Below are 23843 nucleotides of genomic sequence, written 5' to 3'. Positions count from 1 at the left end.
GAAATCACTGTTATCCTAACTTCTATATAACCCTCTTCCTTTTCTTTCTTTTTTATTTGTCTTTTGTTTTAGGACAGTACTGGGGTTTGAACTCAGGGACTGTGTTTGCTAGGCAGGTGCTCTACCACTTCAGCCACACCTCCACCCCTTTGTTACTTTAGTTGTTTTTTAGACGGGGTCTTGAATTTTTGCCCAGGCCAGCCTCAGACCAGTATCCTTCTACCTATGGCTAGGATTACAGACATATACTGCCACATGTGGTTAATTTATTGAGATGAGGTCATGCGAACTTTTTGATCAGGTTGGCTTTAAATTGTGATCCTCCCAAACTCTGATCAGTTGAGATTACAGGAATGTACCACCATACCCAGTGGTATCAACCCTCTTTCTGATTTAAATTGCAGGGTCTAGCTACCACACAGGACCACACTTCCATCAGTAAATCGCCAATGAATTGCCCTCTATGAGATCCTAACTGGTGAGCCTCTCTTTCTTCAGTCTCACAGCATTGCAAGTGGTCCTCACATGCTAGGACTAGGTTGTCCAGAAAAAATGTTATTCCCGTAGTTAACAGCCTTGGTGGCTTCCTGTTTCCTGCATGGTTCTCACCCAGACTCATTAGCACAGCAATCAAGAACAGCCCATCAACTCCTGAGCCTCCTGTCCTGCCCCTCCCAGTGTCCTTTGCTCAAGGCTGCACCTGCTATGTGATGTCCTGCCTGGGCTGCCCTTCCTGGCCTCGTACACTAAAATACTTGTCACATTCAAGACCCAGCTCAAGTACCAACTCCTATGACGCAGTTTTGATGTTCCTCCTCTCCCCACCCCTCCTGGGGACACCTTAGCACCTCACCCCACCTTTTGTCACTTTGCTGTCATGCCTTTTAAGCATGAACTCCTCCAGAGAAGGGAGCCATATCTTAGTCAGGTTTGCACCACCAGTGCCTTGCACAGGAGCTGACACAGAGTACATTCAGTCACCACGGAGAAATGACTGGAGTCCCAGAGAGCAGGTTACACCGGGTGGGGAAAATGGTCTACTGCCCTCTCCTGGCAATGAGGGGAATTGTTCTAAACACTTGTCTTCCTCCCCACCTCACAGGCAGAGGTGAAGGGGCAGCAAAAGGAGCTGAGGGAGGATGGGGGAATCAGGGAGCTGTCTAAAGAGACAAGTCAGTGGACTGGAGATGGGCTCAAGCTGTAGAGCTCCTGCCTCACAAGTGTGAAGCCCTAAGTTCAAGCCCCAGTACAGCCAAAAAAGATGATAGATAGATAGAAAGAGAGATAGAGACATAGATAGAGAGGTTAGAAGCCAGCTCCTAACCCAAGAAAATAGAGTGGATCTATCTTCTCCCTCTAAACTGTAAAGTCTTGGGATTATATCTTATTTCTAACTGTGTTGGTATTGTTTGTATCACTGTTGCAATTGAAATGTTTTCCTCCACTGTTATGAGATGTTTTGCTTTTGTGTGTTAAATGACTGACTTTAGCTGGGCACCTCGGTGCATGCCTGTAATCCCAGCCTGGGCTATATAGTGAGTTCCAGGTCAATCTGGGCTGCACAGTGAGACCCTGTCATACACACACATACAAAGACTCGGAATGTAACCAGTTGCCTCTCCCGATCTTAACTCAGCTTTCTACTGGCAGGAGATTGTCTCTAGTGTTCTGGGTTTTTCAGTTTTGTGCCAAAATCCAAATGCCAGTTAGGGTTTCTCACCCCTACCCTTTCCCATTGTTTCCACAAGTCACATGCTGTCATGCAGTCCCTCCTGGCAAGTGGAAGTGTTCCCCCAGCTCCTCTGGCAGGTCTAACTCTCTGGAAAGTTGTCTAACACCTTACATAAGGGATGGATGGGGTCAGAAGCTGGGACTGGACACGGACACTTGCGAGTGACGTGCACAGAGATAGCCCAGCTAAGGTAGCCACCGCAGAGGGAGGTCACCTGTCACTCACCATCTCTGTCACACAGGGTACGCACTAGACAACAGATGTCACTGAATGAATGAAAGCAGAGCAAGCAAAAGAAGCCAAAGTGACCCTCTTCCTTTAGTGTAAAACCTGAGGGCCACTTGAGGGGTTCAGCCCTGGGTAAAAATCCTCCTCCCGACTACACAGGAATTGACAATCTCTCCTGTACTCCTAAAAAAGCCCTCTTCCTCTCCTATTTAATCCCAGCCCACGCTTTCCCTGAAGAGTTTACTGAGTAATAACTGGAATAGTACCATGGACACTGTCATGGAAGGCCATCTGTCCCTCTGGTGTATAACAGAGTCATGAGACATGGTGCAAACGAAGATCACTTCCTCATCTCAAGAACACTAATCTCAGCCAGGGCTGGGGGCTCCTGCCTGTAATCCTAGCTACTCAGGAAGCAGAGATCAGGAGGATCTCGGTTTGAAGCCAACCCTGCCAAATAATTTAAGAGACTCTATCTTGAAAAAACACATCACAAAAAACAGGGCTGGAGGAGTGGCTCAAGGTGTAGGTTCTGAGTTCAAACCCCAGTTCCACAAAAAACCAAAACAAAACACTAATGTCATAGGAAGGCAGGGCACTTGTCCCACACTCAGCTCTGCAGAGCAATTAGAGAAGCATGTAAGTCCACGTGTCGTGACCACGGACACATGCAGCAGAGAAAATGCCTGGTTCAAGTCAGGTGGAGCGCTCAGGGCAGGCTTCCTGGAAGAGGCCGGATGGAAGTAGGAAGGAGAAAGGAGAATTCATTGCCCAGTGGTGTAGGGGCATCTTGGGTCTCCAGGCCTGGAGTCTCAGTCAGAGGTCCAGAGGCAGGGAGACAGGTGGGAAGCCTGAGGGCAGGAGTGGCCCAGAGGACAACTGCATTCTTTCCCAGCTCCCACACTACAGCATGCTGCAGCTTCCTCTGCTGGTGCCCCCCACCCCAACCAACCCCATGACTTTTCAGGGTGCACTGCTGGTGGATTAGAGGGTGGTGTTGCCCAGACTGACAGCACCACCTCAGATGTCATCCGTGAGACCAGCACCAGCTTGGAGAAGACTGACGCGTGGAGCACACTGGGCGATCCAATGAGCCAGAGGGTCCAGAAGGCTGCAGGTGGCCTTGGCCGCCCAGATTCCCCACTCCTCACATAGTAGTAAACAGCTGCCAGTTTGCTTGCCCACTGGAACTGAGTGGGAGGACAAGAGGGAGTGCTGGAGAGCTGTCCTCCCCAGTGGTCATCTTGTCTCCATCCAGCCACCTCTGCAGTCTGATATCCACATAGGCGCTCCAACAGCAATGGGTTCATATCACAGCCCAAATTTCTCAGCTTCGAAAATCTGCCAGTCTTCACCTAATGACTCTCATCCCTACCTTCCAACACTCATATCCTTCTAAGCCTCATCAGCTCTGTGCCACTGACACTCAGATCCCCCTGGTGTGACTTTCTCCTCTTGTTCCCATCCCTGAGCCACCCTGCTCCCTTCCACTCCAAACAACAGTCCCAAGAGCTACGTTCAATCATTCACTGAACATTGGGTGCCCGAATCCCATGGATATAACAATTTACCACCAAACTGGTAGCTTCAAATAACAGAAATTGATTACCTCACAGGTGCTGAGGTCCCAAATTCAAAATCAGTCTCTGCGCTAATACCAAGGTGTCCGCTCTTGGGAGACTTTGTCTACTGACCTCTTCCAGCACTGGAGACTGCTTGGATTTCCTGCACAACCCTTTTATTTCCATTCCATTCCATTCCCTGACTCTCAATCCTGCTCCATCCCCCCCCACCACCACCTTTTTTTTTTTGGCAGTACTGGTGTTCTGAACTCAGGGTCTTGTGCTTGCTAGGTAGATGCTCTACCTCCTGAGCTACTCCACCAGCCCTTTTAGCTTTAGCTGTTTTTCAGGTTGGGTCTTACATTTTTGCTCAGGGCCAGACTCTAACATGAATCCTCCTATCTATGGCTTCCCAGATAGCTGGGATGACAGGCCTGCTATCCTTTTATAGGGACTCTTCTGATTACACCAGAGCCACCCAGACAAGCCAGGATTATCCTCTCTCAAGATCTTTAGTATAATTATATCTTTAAAGTGCCCACTAACAGGTAAGGCAAGGAACCCAGACTTCTGGGGATTAGGATGCCAACGCCTTCGAGGGGCCATTATTTCCTTACATAGAACCATTAAGAAAAGAGTCCCTCCGGGTATCATGGTGCACTTCCACAATCCCAGCACTCCTAAGGCTGAGGCAAGAGGATTGTGACCTCAAGGCAACCCTGAGCTATAAAAAAGACCTCAAGGAGGGAAAAGCAAATAGTCTGCACAGTTGAGTTCAAGTTTAGAAGATAGCACCCAAAGGAAAAAGTGGTTCTGGAACACGGTCAGGGTGTGTCCCTGGGGTGATGGTGAAATGGTGGAGTCATTTCAAGAACTAGCTATTGTCTGGCCAGTAAGTGGGGCGGAGGAGCCTGTGTTTACAGACCCACCATTAAGACAGAATTCTGATACTATTATGGCTGAAGGGAGAAAATTAAATCCTATAAAATGGTGTTTAGGGGTTGTTTCTTTTTTTTTTTTTTTTTGAGGTACTGGAGTTTTGAATTCAGGGCCTTGTGCTTATTAGGCAGGCACTTTACCACCTGAGCCATGTCACCAGCCCTTTTTGTTCTAGGTATTTTTTTGGGAACTGGAGTTCTGAACTCAGGGCTTCATATTTGCAAAGCAGGCGCTCTACTGCTTGAGCCACACTTCCAGTGCACTTTGCTGTGGTCATTTTGGTGATGCAGTTTCTCAAACATTTCCCTGGCTGGCCCTAAATCAAGATTCTCCCAATCTCAGCCTCCTGAGTAGTGTGGGCAGTTTGTTTTGTTTTGTTTTTGCAGTACTGGGGCTTGAACTCAGGGCCTTTACCACCACTCCACCAGCCCTATTTTTGTGAAGGGTTTTAAGATAGGGTCTTATGGAACTAGAGTGCCCGGGTGTCTGGGCTGGCTTTGAACAGCAATCCTTCTGATCTCTGCATCCTGAGTAGCTAGGATTACAGGCGTGAGCCACCGGCACCCACCTTAGGTATTTTTTGAAGAGGGTCTTGCATTAGGGTCTCACATTTATGCTTGGGCCAGCCTTTTTCGTGATCCTCCTATTTATGCTTAGCTGGGATGACAGGCATGTGTTAGCACACCCAGTTTTTTATTGGTTGAGATGGGGTCTCCTGAATTTGTTGCCTGGACTGGCCTCTAACCAGGATTTTCTTTATCTCTGACTCCCAACTAGCTGGGATTATAGGCATGAGACACCACACCTGGCCTGTTTTTTTTTAATTAATGGGTAAAATATGTGGCCATAAACTTCAGCAAGAAAAGACATACAAAATAGCAAATAAGTATATGAAAACATACTTAACAGAACTATTCATTAGTCAAATGTAAATTAAAACCACAATGATATTCTACCACATACTAAGCAGAATGTTTAAATTCAAGACTAGTGTGGGCAAGGACACTGAACAAAAGTGACTCTCCGGTTGCTGCTGGAAACAAAATGGTATGGCTGCTTTGGAAAACAGTTTACCCAACATACTCACTATAGAAGCCAGCAGTCCTAGGTATTTACCCAAGAGAAATTAAAACATGTTCCACTCAATGTTTTGTATAAGGCTCCAGCAGCTCCAGTCATAGTAGCCATAAACTGCACATAACCCAAATGTTCTTCAGTTCATACATGGAAAAGCAAACTGTGATATATCCAGACAATGGAATACTATTCTGTAATGAAAAAGAACAAATTGCTGATATGTTCAACAACATGGATAAATCTGAAAGGCACTCTGCTAAATGAAAGAAGCCAGACACAAAGGGGCATGCACTGTACAATTCTTTCATGTGAAATTCTAGCAAAGGTGAAACTATAGTGAGAGAAGGCAGAGCTGTAGATGCTAGGGGCCAAAGACAAAGGTTGGAGGATTAACTGCAGAGGGACACATGTGAACTTGGGGAGGAGCAGAATGTTCTGTACCTGATTGTCACAGTGATTGCACAGCTACATACATTTATCAAAGCTCATGCAACTATATACCTAACCTTTGTGAATATTAACCCATGTCCATTATACCTCAATAAAGCTGATCTTAAAAGTCAGTTGCAGGGGTTGGAAGCATGGCTCAAGCAGTAAAACACCTGCCTTGAAAGCATGAAGCCCTGAGCTCAAACCCCAGTACTGCCAGTAAAAAAAAACAAATCAGAACAAAAATCAGTTGCATGGCCAGGCACCATGGTGCATGCTTGTAATTCCAGCTACTTGGGAGGCTATCTGGAAGACTGTGGTTTCAGTACAGCCCAGGCAAAAAGTGAGACTTTATCTCCAAACTAATCAGAACAAAAAGGGTTAAAGGCATGGCTCAATTGGTAGAGCATCTGTCTAGCAAGCACAAAGTCCTAAGTTCAAACTCCAATACAGCAAAAAAAACAGTAAAAATGGCCAGGAATGATGGTACATGCCTATAATCCCAGCACTCAATAAGCTGAGGCAAAACAATCTCCATCTGAAAGCCTTCTGGAAAAGCCTTGTGGTTGCAGGAGCCACGATGGGAACTGCACCTCCTCCAGTGGCTCAGCTCCACAGTGCCACCTCCGCCATGATGATGTTAGGATGGCAGACATGAGATCTCTGCCATCCTGTTACCTGTTACCCATGGCTAAGAGTGCTCTAAATTAATATAAATATGTATATGTGTGCATTAGTCTATCAAGAATTGTGCAAAAATGTCTTTTGCCACTGGAATTCCAGAAAACAACTGGGTAACTACTGCAGCTGATTCTCAGGTTTTGTTTGGGTTTTTTTTGTGGTACCGAGGCTTGAACTCAGGACCTATACCTTGAGCCACTCTATCAGCCCCTATTTTGTGAAGGGTTTTTCAAGATAGGGTCTCATGGCACTATTTGCCTGGGCTGGCTTCAAACCATGATCCTCCTGATCTCTGCCTCCTGAGTAGCTAGGCTTACAGGCATGAGCCACTGAGATCTGGCTGATTCTCAGGTTTTTCTCATTTTTATGCATTTCAGTTTTGAGATGCCTCATTTAAAAATTTTTGTGCATACACGTATGTGTGTATACACAACTGTGGGATGGTTTTAAAGTACTATTATTTACTATTAACCACTATTATTTCTTAGCAGAAGCCCATATGTAAAAACTGTTGTAACTGTAGAAATGTCACAACAAAAACCAGTTTAACTATCATACACCGGTAAAAACGCTTTTAAGAGGGAATTCCAAGATGGTGGCTAGAGGGAGGAAGCAGAAATCGAGCCTCCTATAGTGAAATCTTGGAGAGATGCTGGAGACACACCTTGCAGGCAAAATCACTGAGAAGAGGCAAAACTTTGACCCCTCCACACCTCCAGCCGGTGCAGAGAAAATCTCCGCTTCACATTAAAGGGAGAAACAAGGAGGGCCCCCAGGCCGCCAGTCGCCCACACCCAGACAGCTTGGGAAGACGCGGACCAGGTGAGCTTCGCGGTACCTCGGTACTCCCACAGACAAGCCTGGGCCAGAGCAGCATAGCCCCCTGGACAGACTGACCTCCACCCGGGAAAAAAGAGAAACTGAGTAATAAGCAATAAGAACAATAAAGACACATGGGAAAGAGGGTGGGGCGCCCTGAGCTCTAAAGAGGGGGGAGGGGAATCCTTTCCAGAACTGTAAATAAACAAGCCAGGCCTGGCCAGAGAGGAGAGGGCAGGGGCGGGGCGCGCACCCAGCAACCAGGAGCTGGAAAGCTTGTGAGAGTGGTGGAGGGAGGAAAACTCCATAGGAGAGGGGGGTAAGACCCACCTCCCATGTGAGCTGTAAACAAACACGCAGGCCTGAGAAAGTGGGTGCAGTGTCACCTCCCCCAGTACTTGGAAAGGGCAAAGTCTGTAGCAGAGGCTCCCGCACAGGAGAACTCTGAGCAAACAAAGCCTGCGGGGCCAGGTGAGTGCTAAGCTCACCCCAGAGATCTGCATAAATAACGCCGCCAACAATAGCAGGCTGACAGCAGCGGGCAGGCAGCCACAGCTGCAGATACCACTCTCAGAACTGTCTCCAGACTCTTTTTTCTTTTTCTCCCTACCTTTGATGAGAGAACAACCGAATTACACCTGCAAGCCGAAAAACTTACTGAAACTGTATTGCATTTGAACTTGGGACACTTGGTGGGTTTGTTTGCTTTTTTTTTGTGCAGTTTTGTTCTACTTTATGTGTCCCTGTTGATGAGACAACTACAGAACAACATCTGAGGCACCATCTCCAGGACTGGAGGCTGAGACAGACACCAAAATTATTAAGACTGAAATTTCATTGCATTTGAACTTGGAGGTTTTTTTTTAATTTTCTATTTTTCATTTTGTTTTATTTTATTTATATATATATTATATATATATATATTTACTTATTTTTTATTTTTATTCTTATCTTTATTCTTTTTATTTTCAGTCCTCTCTCTGTCTAATGCCTGTTCAGCTTACTGTCAATTAGTACACTAATGCTCCCTGTTTATATCTTTGAAACTTTTTTGTTTGATTCTTTATTTTGTTTTTTCCTACTTGTCTGTTTGTTTTTCCCTTTTTCTTTAACTTCTTTGCTTTCCACCCCCTCTCACCCTTCCATTCTAAATATCACCATTGTTATTATTACAAGCTAGAAAATACTTAACTGCACACAGTACAGGGACAGTAACAACACCAAAGTCAATGACAGGAAGACAGAAAAAAACAGGGAAACTAGTTTCCCCACAGCAAAAAATTAGTACAGGAACCAGAGGGAAATGAAGAAAACAGATACTCAGATCCAGACTCCAACAAAATGAAGATAAACTGCCAAAGAACCCAATGAAGCCCACAAGAATAATTTAAAAGAAGACATACTACAGGTACTCAATGAGAATTTTATAGAGATGATACTGGATATGGTCAACCAAAAGGTACAGTAGACACTCAAGAAATTCCAAGACAACAAAAATAGAGAATTTGAAAAAAAGAAGAAATAAAGGAAACCACAGAAGCACTGTATAAACACCAAAGTGGAACAGAGAACACGATTAATAAACAGATAAATGAACTCAGGACAAAAATAGACAACATTAAAGAGGAAACCACTTAGGATATGGAAAACCTCAGAAAAAAGAATGAAACAGAACTGCAAAACAAAACGGAAGGCCAATCCAGCAGAATAGAACAAACAGAAGACAGAATCTCAGAACTTGAAGATGAAATGGCAATTAAAGGAAAAACTGAAGAACTACTAATTAAACAACTCAAGACCTGTGAAAAGAAAATGCAAGAACTCACTGACTCCATCAAAAGACCAACTTGAGAATCATGGGCATCGAAGAAGGAGAAGAGGTGCAAGCGAAGGGAATGCGTAATATATTCAACAAAATAATAGAAAATTTCCCAAATCTAGAGAAAGATATTCCCATACAGATACAAGAGGCCTCCAGGACACCAAACAGACCAGATCAAAATAGAACTACCCCACAACATATCATCATTAAAACAACAAGTTCAGAAACTAGGGAAAGAATATTGAAGGCTGTTAAGAGAGAAAAAACAAATAACATACAAAGGTAAACCCATCAAAATCACAGCAGATTTCTCAACAGAAACATTAAAAGCAAGAAGAGCGCGGGGTGAGATCTTCCAGGCACTGAATGAAAATAACTTCAATCCCAGGATACTCTACCCAGCAAAACTATCATTCAAAACAGATGGAGCAATAAAAGTCTTCCATGATAAGCAGAAACTAAAACAATATGTGACCACAAAGCCACCACTACAAAAGATTCTGCAAGGGATTCTGCACATAGAAAGTGAAATGCAACTTAACCATGAAAAGACAGGCAGCACCAAACCACAGGAAAAGAAAAAGCAAGAAAGTAGAGAGTAACCTCAACTTAGGTACACACAATCAAACCTTCGAACAACTAAGACAACTAAATGACAGGAATCACCACATACCTATCAGTACTAACACTTAGTGTTAACGGACTTAATTCACCCATCAAAAGGCACCGCTTGATGAAATGGATTAAAAAAGAAGATCCAACAATTTATTGCTTATAGGAGACCCATCTCACTGACAGAAATAAGCATAGGCTTAGGATGAAAGGCTGGAAGAAGATTTACCAAGCCAATGGCCCCCGAAAACAGGCAGGAGTAGCAATACTTATCTCTGACAAAGTAGACTTCAAACCTACATTGATCAAATGAGATAAAGAAGGACATTCCATACTAATAAAAGGGGAAATAGACCAAAAGGAAATAATAATCATCAACCTGTATGCACCCAATGTCAACACACCCAATTTCATCAAACATACCCTGAAAGACCTAAAAGCATATATTAACTCCAACACAGTGGTTGTGGGAGACTTTAACACCCTATTATCATCAATAGATAAGGCATCCAAACAAAAAATCAATAAAGAAATCCAAGATCTAAAATATACAATAGATCAAAAGGACCTACTTGATGTCTACAGAACATTTCGTCCAACTTCTACACAATATACATTCTTCTCAGCAGCCCATGGAACCTTCTCCAAAATAGATCATATCCTAGGGCACAAAGCAAGCCTCAGCAAATATAAGAAAACAGAAATTATACCGTGCATACTATCTGATCACAATGCAGTAAAAGTAGAACTCAACAACAAAAGTAAAGACAAAAAACATGCAAACAGATGGAAACTAAATAACTCATTGCTTAATGAACAATGGGTCATTGATGAAATAAAAGAGGAAATTAAAAAGTTCCTGGAAGTCAATGAAAATGAAAACACAACCTGCCGGAACCTATGGGACACAGCAAAGGCAGTCCTGAGAGGAAAGTTTATAGCCATGAGTGCATATATTAAAAAGACTGAAAGATCCCAAATCAATGACCTAATGATACATCTCAAACTCCTAGAAAAACAAGAACAAGCAAATCCCAAAACAAATAGAAGGAGAGAAATAATAAAAATACGAGCTGATATCAACGAAATAGAAACCAAAAAAAACATACAAAGAATTAATGAAACAAAAAGTTGGTTCTTTGAAAAAATAAACAAGATCGATAGACCCCTGGCAAACCTGACTAAAATGAGGAGAGAAAAAACCCAAATTAGTAGACTCAGGAATGCAAAAGGGGAGATAATAACAAATACCATGGAAGTCCAGGAAATCATCAGAGACTACTTCGAGAACCTATATTCAAATAAATTTGAAAATCTTAAAGAAATGGACAGATTTCTAGATACATACGATCATCCAAAACTGAACCAAGAGAAAATTAATCACCTGAATAGATCTATAACACAAAATGAAATTGAAGCAGCAATCAAGAGTCTCCCCAAAAAGAAAAGTCCAGGACTTGATGGATTCTCTGCTGAATTCTATCAGACATTTAAAGAAGAACTGATACCAACCCTCCTTAAACTGTTCCAAGAAATAGAAAGGGAAGGAAAACTGCCAAACAAATTTTATGAAGCCAGTATTACATTTATCCCAAAACCAGGCAAAGACACCTCCAAAAAGGAGAACTATAGGCCTATCTCCTTAATGAACATTGATGCAAAAATCCTCAACAAAATAATGGCAAACAGAATTCAGCAACACATCAAAAAGATTATTCACCACGACCAAGTAGGCTTCATCCCAGGGATGCAGGGGTGGTTCAACATACGAAAATCAATAAACGTAATAAACCACATTAACAGAAGCAAAGACAAAAACCACTTGATCATCTCAATAGATGCAGAAAAAGCCTTTGATAAGGTCCAACATCATTTCATGATAAAAGCTCTAAGAAAACTAGGAATAGAAGGAAAGTACCTCAACATTATAAAAGCTATATATGACAAACCTACAGCCAGCATTATATTTAACAGAGAAAAACTGAAACCATTCCCTCTAAAATCAGGAACCAGACAAGGATGCCCACTATCTCCACTCCTATTCAACATAGTACTGGAATTCCTAGCCAGAGCAATTTGGCAAGAAGGAATAAAAGGAATACAAATAGGTAAAGAAACTGTTGAAATATCCCTATTTGCAGATGATATGATCCTATACCTTAAAGACCCAAAAAACTCTACTCAGAAGCTTCTAGACATTATCAATAGCTACAGCAAGGTAGGATATAAAATCAACATAGAAAAATCATTAGCATTTCTATACACTAATAATGAGCAAACCGAAAAAAGAATGTATGAAAACAATTCCATTTACAATAGCCTCAAAAAAAATCAAATACCTAGCTGTAAACCTAACAAAAGATGTGAATGACCTCTACAAGGAAAACTATACACTTCTGAAGAAAGAGATTGAGGAAGACTATAGAAAGTGGAGAGATCTCCCATGCTCATGGATTGGTAGAATCAACAGAGTAAAAATGTCTATACTCTCAAAAGTAATCTACATGTTTAATGTAATTCCCATCAAAATTCCAATGACATTCATTAAAGAGATTGAAAAATCTACTGTTAAATTTATATGGAAACACAAGAGGCCACGAATAGCCAAGGCAATACTCAGTCAAAAGAACAATGCTGGAGGTATCACAATACCTGACTTCAAACTATATTACAAAGCAATAATGATAAAAACAGCATGGTACTGGCACAAAAACAGACATGAAGACCAGTGGAACAGAATAGACCCAGAAATGAAGCCACACAACTATAACCAACTTGTCTTTGACAAAGGAGCTAAAAATATACGATGGAGAAATAGCAGCCTCTTCAAGAAAAACTGCTGGGAAAACTGGATAGCAGTTTGCAAAAAACTGAAACTAGACCCATATATATCACCCTATACCAATATTAACTCAAAATGGACCAAATATCTTAATATCAGACCACAAACTCTAAAGTTGATACAGGAAAGAGTAAGAAATACTCTGGAGTTAGTAGGTATAGGTAAGAACTTTCTCAACGAAACCCCAGCAGCACAGCAACCAAGAGATAGCATAGATAAATGGGACCTCATAAAACTAAAAAGCTTCTGTTCATCAAAAGAACTGAAAAGAACACCCACAGAGTGGGAGAAAATATTTGCCAGCTACACATCAGACAAAGGACTGATAACCAGAATATATAGGGAACTTAAAAAACTAAATTCTCCCAAAACTAATGAACCAATAAAGAAATGGGCAAGTGAATGAAACAGAACTCTCTCAAAAGAAGAAATTCAAATGGCCAAAAAACACATGAAAAAATGCTCACCATCTCTAGTAATAAAGGAAATGCAAATTAAAACCACACTAAGATTCCACCTCACCCCTGTTAGAATAGCCATCATTAGCAACACCACCAACAACAGGTGTTGGCGAGGATGCAGGGAAAAAGGAACCCTCTTACACTGTTGGTGGGAATGTAAACTAGTACAACCACTCTGGAAAAAAATTTGGAGGCTACTTAAGCTGAACATTGATCTACCATTTGATCCAGCAATACCACTCTTGGGGATGTACCCAAAAGACTGTGACACAGGTTACTCCAGAGGCACCTGCACATCCATGTTTATTGCGGCACTATTCACAATAGCCAAGTTATGGAAACAGCCAAGATGCCCCACCACTGACGAATGGATCAAGAAAATGTGGTATCTATACACAATGGAATTTTATGCAGCCATGAAGAAGAATGAAATGTTATCATTCGCTGGTAAATGGATGGAATTGGAGAACATCATTCTGAGTGAGGTTAGCCTGGCCCAAAAGACCAAAAATCGTATGTTCTCCCTCATATGTGGACATTAGATCAAGGGCAAACACAACAAGGGGATTGGACTATGAGCACATGACAAAAGCGAGAGCACACAAGGGAGGGGTGAGGATAGGTAAGACACCTAAAAAACTAGCTAGCATTTGTTGCCCTCAACGCAGAGAAACTAAAGCAGATACCTTAAAAGCACCTGAGGCCAAAAGGAAAAGGGGACCAGGAACTAGGGAAAAGGTTAGATGAAAAAGAATTAACCTAGAAGGTAACACCCACGCACAGGAAATCAATGTGAGTCAACTCCCTGTATAGCTATCCTTATCTCAACCAGCAAAGACCCTTGTTCCTTCCTATTATTGCTTATACTCTCTCTACAACAAAATTAGAGATAAGGGCAAAATAGTTTCTGCTGGGTATTGAATGGGGGGCGGAGCGGGAGGGGGCGGAGTGGGTGGTAAGGGAGGGGGTGGGGGCAGGGGAGAGAAATGACCCAAGCCTTGTATGCACATATGAATAAAAAACAATAAAAAAGAAAAAAAAAAGCTTTTAAAAAAAAAACTGTTGGGGTTTGAGCAGCGGGGACTGTGTGCGCGATGCCTTGAACCTGGGAAACTATGTGAAGCGACACTTTCTGGATTCTAAAAGACATCATTGCATCATGGGACAGCAAATTTCAGATCAGACGTAGCTGGTTATTAACAAGTTACCAGAAAAAGTAGTAAAACACATCACATTGGTTCGAGAAAGTGGCTCTTAACTTACAAAGAATTTCTTGGGAGAGTAGCTGAACTTAATGATGTAACTGCTAAGGTGGCTGCTGGCCAAGAAAAGCATCTTCTCTTTGAGGTACAACCTGGGTCTGATTCCTCTGCCTTTTGGAAAATGGTGGTACGGGTGGTCTGTACCAAGATTAACAAAAGCAGTGGCATTGTGGAAGCATCACGGATCATGAATTTGTACCAGTTTATTCAGCTTTATAAAGACATCACAAGTCAAGCAGGAGTGTTGACTCAGACCTCCAGCTCTGATGAACCTGATGAAAACTCATCCTCTGTAACATCTTGTCAGGCTAGTCTTTGGATGGGAAGGGGAAGCGGCTGACCGATGAGGAGGAGTGTTGTATCTGTATGGATGGACGAGCTGACCTCATCTTGCCTTGTGCTCACAACTTCTGTCAGAAGTGTATTGATAAATGTAAGAAAGCTAGCTCCTTGGAAGGGCTGGGGGCATGGCTTAAGAAAGAGTGCTTCCCTGGTTCAATCTCCAGTACCACCAAAAAAAGGAGGAGAAAAAAGAAAAAAAAAAATACTACTTGGAGATTTGGGAAGTCAGCTGATGAACCCACAGAATGACTCTATAATATACACTGTCGACAACAGACTTTCATTTGCTTTCACCACGTCTTCTTACACTACTTGGCAGTAAAAATAATAGATAAAAATGAAAAAAAAAACAAAAAACTGTTGTCACTCTAAAAAATTGGTTATCTTATCTCAATTAGGTCATACTAAAATGCAATTGCCAACAGTGCTGGTGCAGTCTATGATCAGAAGTCTTCCAAATTCTTTGTGGCCCATGGGAAGAATGCATGGCAGAGCACATGGGTGTAAATGGAGTTTATTAAAAGTTAGGGAGGGAAATGCAAAGGGAAGCATGGTGGGGGCCCAGGTGGAATCTGGAGGGTTAGAACACGTGCTTCTCTTCTCCAGGTTCCTTTAAAACCTACACTAACCCATGGGGAGCGTAGAACATGATTTCAATCCAATAATCAAAGAGCAGGGAGTGGAATGGGTGGTTCCCAGGCCAGGTGATGGTGGTTCCTGACCCAGACCATGGTTAACCTGAGATGTAGTATTTTTCTATGAGTCCCGGACTTTCCCTAATTCTAGCCTGCCTCAAATTTGCCCTGAGAGACAATATTCCAGAAAATTCTTTTGCAGGGTTGCTGAAGGGGAGTGGTCCACCTTCAGTATCAGCTTCGAGCTGACAAGGGGCAGCAGACCCTACCTACAAAGGGAATTTGTCTCTCCTATTTCTTTCCCTTGGGGCTCCTTTGGACACAGGTTGTCTGAATTATTGTCCAGCACAGTCAAGGTTGCTCATGGAGCTCTTATTCATCTGTTGAGATCAACAGCACCGTTGCCTCATGATTTGGGTCCTAAAGGCTTTTATCTTGGAAGAGATAAATCTGGTTTAGAAGGCATGACTCAAACATGAACAATGACAGGAGCATCAGAAGGGGCCCTGCCAGGTGTAGCAGGAAGGATAGAGAATCTAACTTTTCATTTTGAAAAGTGACAGGAGTCTTTTGGTTACTTTGCCTATAGGTGTTTATACCTGTGGCTATTTTTAACCCTTAGGTGGCCTTCTGTTTGGACTGCCACAGTAGTAGATATTGTTTGGGGCAATATCTACATTACAGACCGGGTATACCAGGGGGCAAGTACCAGTCCAATTAGAGGGTAAACATTAATAGGAGTTAGTTCTGTACAGAAGGAAAACTCACAGTGTCCCTAAGCAAAAGTTAGATAACATCAAAAGTTATATTGCCTTTGCTTAAACAGAAGGCCTTTGCCAGAAGCCTAGAAGACTTAACTATTAAAGCACATGCGTAAGAGCCCCTTTTTAAAATCTCTTAACTTTGGTTACTTTTAGAGGTCTGGCATAATTAACTGCATTTGGATCTGGAGAAGTCCCCTCATTTGTGTAGCCCTTTTGAACTGTCTTGGGTGACTGAACACCACTTGTTCCTGTAAGAAGCTGGGGGATGCCAACCACTCGGGGATCACATCCTCTTAAACCGTTTCTCTAAACAGTTATCTTAGAAGACTTTACCAATTGACAGTTTTGTACCCCCAGAGCCAAGAGTAGCATCTCCTGGAAAGTCATAGCTTCTTCCAGAGAGTCAGATTTGTCTCACAGAGGAGGGGGAGTAACACATCGAACAGATCAGAAGTCAATGCCAATGCAACCTTCCTGGCCGAATTAAGCAAAAAGAGATTTATTAAAAAGTGGTTCTTAGGCTGGGCATAGTTAAATCTAATTATCTGTCCAAAAGGGGATATTCTGACACCTTTAAATTGCTGTACATGTCAGCAGGCAGCAGTTCTAAAATTTTTGTAAGGAAAATACAAAATGACCCCAATGCTTAAGAATGTCTGTCCTGGTTGACAGATAGCACTTGTCAGAGTCATTTTTTATGGGCTTGCCTGTAAATGCTCCTGAAGGATTAGAACTGTAGTGACAAAACTTAAAAGTAACCTTGGTTAATAGTTTAACAATTAATAAAATAGTATAGTATTACTAAATTCCTTATTACAATTGGGAACATATAGACAAACTTGTAAAAGGAGTTAAGACACCAGCTTGGTACAGTGCCTTTTTATAACTATTTTAGAAGGCTTATATACTTGAAGTACACAAAGACACCTAACATATAAAACAATGTTTATCTAGCCAACGTCAGATAAACCAATGTTTATCCAACAAACAGATATCAGGCTTAAATGGCAGAATTTTTAGCTTGTCATAAAGAGCTAAAAAGGAATGTCAAAGACCTTATTAGATAGAATGTACCTTAGATAAAAAAGCTACAGCTGTTTACATGAATACACTTTTAACTCTGTAAATGACTTTATAACATTTAGATACATGTACAAGGCACTAACAGTATCAGAACCATTTAAAGGAAGTTTTACTTAGGTTAAACTTAGTTTCCTCAGTGTTACCAGAAAAATACCTTATCATTTTGCATCTGACAAGAGACTAATTTAGGCAGGATGCAAAGAAAAGTAAATAATTTTAAATGGGCCATGAAGAGAACTAGTCATCATAATTTTGGTTAATGGGATTAAAGTATCTCCCAGTGCTTAATGATACAGCCAACTGAATATATTGGTTTCCCCTATGCTGGCTGGTGGAAAGAGAGAGAGGGAAAGGGAAGGGGAATTTACCCCTTAAGAGAGAGCACCATTCTCCTAAGGATCAGTCTCTCCACCCATGCACAAGAGAGGAAAAGGGAAGGGGGAATATTGCCCTTTGAGAGAGCGTGAGATCAGTCCAGATCCTCAAGGCATCCCTCTTATATCTTGGAAGTCTCAATTTCAGGTCCTCTAGACCAGGCTTGCCTAAAAAGGCCTTCTAGCAGGGGTCTCTGCACAACCAAGCCATGGGGTACCCGACTTCCTGCCGTTCTGCAAAGGGCCAGTCTCTTACACCCCTGCACCAGGGTTCCTAAATGGGATGCTGATCCTGAATGCCAACCCAAGTATTAGAGCATCAGAACTATCATACACTGGGCAAAGAGGCTGATATCAAAAACAGAACATAAAAAGAAAAGATAACAATATAAAGGAAGACAATCTGTTGAGTGTTAAAAAGGAAACATCTTAATATGAACTTTTGTAACCAATACAGAATTAACTATCAAATCCAAATCACACCAAGGTAAGCTTGGCTGATGGACATTAAGAGTCAATAATGGAGAAATAGTTTCTCAGTGCAAGAAAACAGAATAGTTTTGGAGCATTAGTACAAGTGGTAATAGAAAATCCTGTTGGGGGAACAAGTAAATTTTTTAAAAACCAACAAGATTAATGTCTCAAATGACTAGATACAGAAACAGAGATAAGGGAGTAAGCATAAAGTTAGGAAATCCAGTGACTAAGAGTCATGGCTTGGATATTGATAAGAAATCACATCCTAGACTGCTGATGTTAACAGAATGGCTTGGGTCACACAGCAGGGTTATTGTGGACCTGCATGCAGCCCCTAGAGCCCAAAATTACAGGCTCAGTCACTGAGAGTTAATGACACCATAATTTAGTATTCTAAAAGGATTAATTGCCTTTTAGTAGACTCCTAAAAACTTAAGGTTTTACCATCCCATCTGGAGGGTGAACTTTTGTTTCATTTTAGTAAAATTTTGTATCACCCTGTAGTTACAAAAATCCCCGACAGTTATTTTGATAAAACAGAAACCCATTTTTAAATACACATTAGTACTTTAAATTTTGACCTTAGAAAACTTTCTAGGCAAACTTTAAACTGTAGCTGACCCAATTACACATATATAAACATATGTATGTTGAAACAAACTATATAAAAACCTGAATTTAGATAACACTGTGTTTAATGAAACTCTTAGCAACCTTATACCTTAAAAGACTCGGGAAAAAAAGTAAATTAAACCATCTTTTGTATAATAGCAATCTACAAGAACACATGGATCAATAAACCTAATTATAAAAGAGTTAAATATAAATTATGCTCATGAAAGAATGGAACATATTATTGTCTATAAATTTCCTTTAGTCCTAAAGCAGAGGATAGTTAGGCCTAGTTGGGATTAGAACTATAGATAACGTTTTAAACAACAGTTTTACACATTAACTGTATAAAAGTAGTTTAAGAACCACCCTAAAGACAACTACACACACTCAGAGATGTTTTGACCTAGGGATGCCAAAAAATGTCAGTTTAAGTGTGCATGTATGAGCTTGAAAAAGTAAAAATTAAGTGGGCACAATTGGCAAGAGACAAAGACATACACAGAAAACACAATGAGTGCACTCTTAAACAAATCATTTCCTTGTCATTATCTTTAGTAGTTAGTCAGGTAGATTCCTAAGCAGTTTATAACAGATCTTTAACACAAATACTCTATTCTTTGCCCAATCCTTAACAGATTATTGTATTAAAAGCAACATGCCTAGAAACTATACTAATTTAGAGAATTTTAACAAGTTAGTTATAATTTTCCTAGAGGATGGCAAGATGGTATCAACCATGAGTGTCCTATCCCTAGGAAGAGGCAAGGTGGCACTGTACATGTGGTGGGGCCATCATGGTGACAACATTCCCTGTAACCATATGCTGTCTCCAAGGATCTCTCAAATGGAACACAAAGATATGCTACATGCAACATACAGGCTCAAAATAGCAATCTGTCATAGGCATAAAAGACACCTCCCCCAGAGAGACAGATGTTACTGTCCATATGAGCTCCTAATGAAAAGACCAAATAATTGAAGCAAACTAAGGTGAGATTTGAACTCATGGCCTCACATTTGTTAGTCAGGAAGTCCTTGTTAGCTTCCCTAAAAAAAGAGACTTAGAAACTATCTTTAGAATCTGACAAATAATTCCATTAATCCTATCAGTGAAGGGTGCCTCTGCCCCTTACTGATGGACCCAGGGGATATGTCCCTGGGACAGGGGAATGTGACCTCAGGGTGAGCACTTCCGAGACCCCTGCAGGCTATGGAGACAAGAGAACATGGGCAAGACTTGGAACCAGGTGCCCAAGGCAAACAGAGGCCTGGTGGGTAGGCAGACAAGGGAGCAGGACAGAGGGGAAGAGGAAGAAGGCTGCAGATCCATGGCAGCCACAGGAAACAGCTGTCTGACCTGAGGCACAGCGTGCAGCCACCTGATCTGGCCCCTTTAGCTTCCTCAGCCAGACCACGCAGGTGATGGGTTTGGGGGTGCACCCAGCACTGGTGCGGCTCTCTCCAGCCTGCTAGGCCACGCAGCTCCCAGTGGCAGTGGGCAGCTGTTGGGCACTACTGTTGCTGCTACCAGTGCTGGTGAGGCCCAGGCTGGTGCCACAAGCCTCCCAGCTTACGAGCTGATGCTCTCAGGCTGGCGCTGATAGGCAGGGTCAGATACTTGGGGCACAGGCAGGTCCCTGGTTCCTCTGATAGGTAGTAGGCAGGCATAAACAAGCCACAGTAAGAAATCACTTTAATTGAACGTTCTAACTCCACTAATCTCTATTTGAGATCAGGTAGCCAGAATCCAGAGGCTATCACAGGAAGTTCTAAAGTTAGCCATTACCCTAAAGCTTAATTCACTCTTTACCCAAGAGGGATCCATATTCTAAACAACTATGTCTGGATCAGGGAGGTTTTCACAAGCAAATTTAACGAAACAAAGATTCAAACCTACGAGCTTGACAGAGCAATGGTTAGAAATTTCAAACAGAATTCTCTATCAATTAGACAGGAACCAGTAAATTACTCAGTGTCTCTTAACAAGACAATGACCCAAACTCAGAAAACCACCCCAGGGGCCAAAAGGATCCAAAGCTGAGTTTCTTAGTATTTTTTCAATCTTAAAACCTGACCCCATTGCTCTCATTTTAGAGACAACCCACTCTCAGTCTGTTGAAAGTATATTCCTCTCCCAACAAACTTTACTGTCACTTTTACTGAATCTTCTCTTGCCAGAAGCAAGAACCATCAACATCATTCCTCCAGCAGTACATCTGAAGGCAGTTTAAGGCCTGGGGCGAGTCAGTGGGGCATGCCCCTCACTTGCCCTCCTGAACCCGCCAGTGGCCCATAGCCTAGGACAGTTTATGGTAGGGGAAGGGCAGAGAGGAACCAGCCCAAATGCCTAGGAGAACAGCGCTATGGCTGACATTCACCATGGCTAGCATGCCTCCTGGGCCTCATGGCTGCCTGGACCCAGGGGTCAGAGAGGGAGGAGAGAGAAAGGAAATGAGTGGAGGGAGAAGGAAAAACAGTGGTTTTAAGGTGGCCTTCCCCAGAGAGAAACTGTAGGACATAGGAACCTCCACATGAGTGCTCTCTGCTAACCCCTTGCAATGAGGGGAGCACATGTTGAGCAGAGAAACACTGCTGGGTCCCGTGGGCTGCCTGCCCCTCAACACAACCCACAGGCCTCAGAGGGAGTCCCATGTGTTGGGTGGACACTGCTGGGTGTAGTGTTTCCCAGCTGCATTCCTGTCTGCTGGGGCACAACCCCGCTGCTCCACTCATGGGCAGTCCTGCACAATGCTGGGTCCCAGCTACATTTCCCAAGGGCAGACCTCAGCCCATTCCCCTGGCTGTGCAACAGGGAGAAAAGAAAAAAAGAGTAAAAACGACCCTTTAAAGTACAGGGTCTGGGGGCTCACCATTTCTACTGGCTGGCTCACCACAAATGTTAATGGTGCTGTGCAGTCTGTGATCAGAAGACGTCATAATTCTTTGTGTCTCATGGGAAGAATCCGTAGCAGGGCATGTGGGTGTAAATGAAAAGGAAACGTTAGGAAAGGAAATACAAAGGGGAGCATGGCAGAGGCCAAGTGGAGTCTGGAGGCCAGAGAGCGTGCTTCTCTTCTTCAGGTGCTTTTAAAACCTACACTAACCCATGGGAAGGGGAGAACCACGTGATTCCGATCCAATAATTAATGAGTGGGGAGGGGAATGGGTGGTCCCCTGCCAGATGGGGGTGGTCCCTGAGCCAAAAGAATGGTTTATCTGAGTTGTAATATTTTTTTCTATGAGTCCCAAACTTTCCCTAACTCTAGCCTGCCTCACAGACACTGAGGAATTAACTCTCAGATGCAAAATAAAGGGAAGAAGTAACCATTTAAAACTCAAAGCAGCAAAAGGAATCTTAAAATGTGATTGTTTGAATAAAAGGTGCATGTCTACGATTAAGTTGATTGTAATTTAAAGGGTTATCTAAAGGATTTTCTAAAGTCAAGATTTAATTACTGATGTAAAACTATCACTACTTTTTTTTTTTTTTTTGCATTACTGGGGTTTGAACTCAAGGCCTCACACTTGCTAGGCAGATGCTTTACCACTTGAGTCACTCCACCAACTCATTAACATCCAATTTTCAATGGGGCTGTCTTAAGAATGGGGCTGCTCTTAGTAATATTTACTAAAAACTGGTTTACAGGAGAGATTTTATGTTTCAAGATAATTGTATTATGCTAATTTTATCAGGCTTTTGACTGATTTAAAAAAAAAGTGACTCTTAACTAAATCAGAGTTCATTTAAGTATCTGTTTTTATAAAAGCCTTTTAAGTGAGTTTAAGACATTTAATATCTACTAAAAATGTGTGAGCAATATGTCTAAAATTCGTTAAACTGCTATACAAAAGTCTACAGGGTTAGAGGTCCATAAGTTTAAAACATAAGATATAAATAGTTACGTTGTTAATTGCTGATCATTTAAAAAATTCTAACAATGCTTGTTCTGCTTTTTTTCATCTGCAGTTTGGATCCTTCTCTAAGGTATTTATAATCAAACTCAAGAAAACATCTCTAGCAAGTATTTATTTTTCAAGCATTTATTTCTTTAAATATTTGCTCTCACTGGTTATGTTTTTTATTTTCCTTGTAAATCTTTGTAATTTTGTCTGTTGACATTCTACAGAAGTACAACTTCTAACAAAATAAACTCAAGGAGGATATTTTAAGATGCCAGGATATCACATATAAAACAGACAAAATTAAACTTAATGGACTCCAAGTTAACCCAGCCTAGAAAACACTCCTTCTAAACCTCTTTGGTGCTTAAATTTGGTCAAATTTGGTACTGAATCCCACCTGACCTGCCTGACACTCCCCTCCAATGAGGGATCAAATCAGTGATGAGGGATTCTTCACAGACAAGTAATTTAAAATAAAACTGTTCAGACAAGAGAGAAATTGTCAGATTCCAGTGGGGACACTGGTGAGCCACCCATTCAAAAGGAAGTGAAGAAAAGAGGTTAGAAAGAAGCAATTCATAAGCATGATTACTTGATGTCCATGCCTGTCTACCTTCCTTGCCTCTCTATCACTATCTCTATAGCTCCAGGAGAAACCTAGATGCTCCTGATTAATCCTTATATTAATGCCTTAACCAAGTTTGTTTCCTCTCATTTCCAGGCTATAAAACTCAAATGATACAACTCAAGGACTAACTCTACTAACTCAGAGCATGGTTCCTCTGTCTTGCACACAACTATTATGAGTTATGATCTCCAAAGGATCCCAGCTGTTTCCATAGACAAAAAGCAAGGACAAGAGACACCTGACCTAGGCCTCTGCCCCCTACCAGCAGGAAGTAGCCAAAGATTGACTACAACTTCCCATTCCCCAAAAGATTTAGAGGCTCTTTTTTGGTTTTGGGGTTTTTTTGGCAGCACTGGGTTTTGAACACACTTGCTAGGAATGTACTCTTCTATTTGAGCCACTCTACCAGGCTAGAATCTCTGGTATTTGATGGGGAATATCAGCTATGAGTGAAGGGGATATGCAAAGGAAACCTGAAATGGAGGATTCTTCAAGGCCTCTGAGAGAAAAATACTGCAACTCTTCAACTGGCTGATGGGGTGGCTTAAATGGAACA

At 42.0% G+C, this 23843-nt stretch overlaps 1 protein-coding gene and 1 pseudogene across 9 annotated transcripts in view; one reads left to right on the top strand and one right to left on the bottom strand.

The window, feature by feature from the left end:
* LOC109697108 (maestro heat-like repeat-containing protein family member 1) overlaps positions 1–23843 on the bottom strand; it is a 100873-nt gene that overhangs the window by 70242 nt on the left and 6788 nt on the right. For 6 of the 9 annotated variants that reach the window (XM_074076288.1, XM_074076291.1, XM_074076290.1 and 3 more), the window contains exon 1: positions 21627–23808. The exons of 2 other annotated variants lie outside the window; for them this stretch is intronic. In XM_074076288.1, the coding sequence (XP_073932389.1) occupies positions 21627–21693 (67 nt within the window). In that variant the 5' untranslated portion in view covers positions 21694–23808. Of the gene's footprint in view, positions 1–21626; positions 23809–23843 lie in introns of those variants that run through there. One more of the 9 variants, XM_074076289.1, reaches the window with a different exon arrangement.
* On the top strand, positions 14263–15131 carry LOC141424083 (RING finger protein 141 pseudogene; annotated as a pseudogene).

The sequence above is a fragment of the Castor canadensis genome, chromosome 6, assembly GCF_047511655.1.
Source record: "Castor canadensis chromosome 6, mCasCan1.hap1v2, whole genome shotgun sequence".
NCBI classification, from domain to species: domain Eukaryota; kingdom Metazoa; phylum Chordata; class Mammalia; order Rodentia; family Castoridae; genus Castor; species Castor canadensis.
The sequence above is the reverse complement of the archived record's forward strand: the minus strand, read 5'-3'. Positions and strand labels throughout refer to the sequence as shown.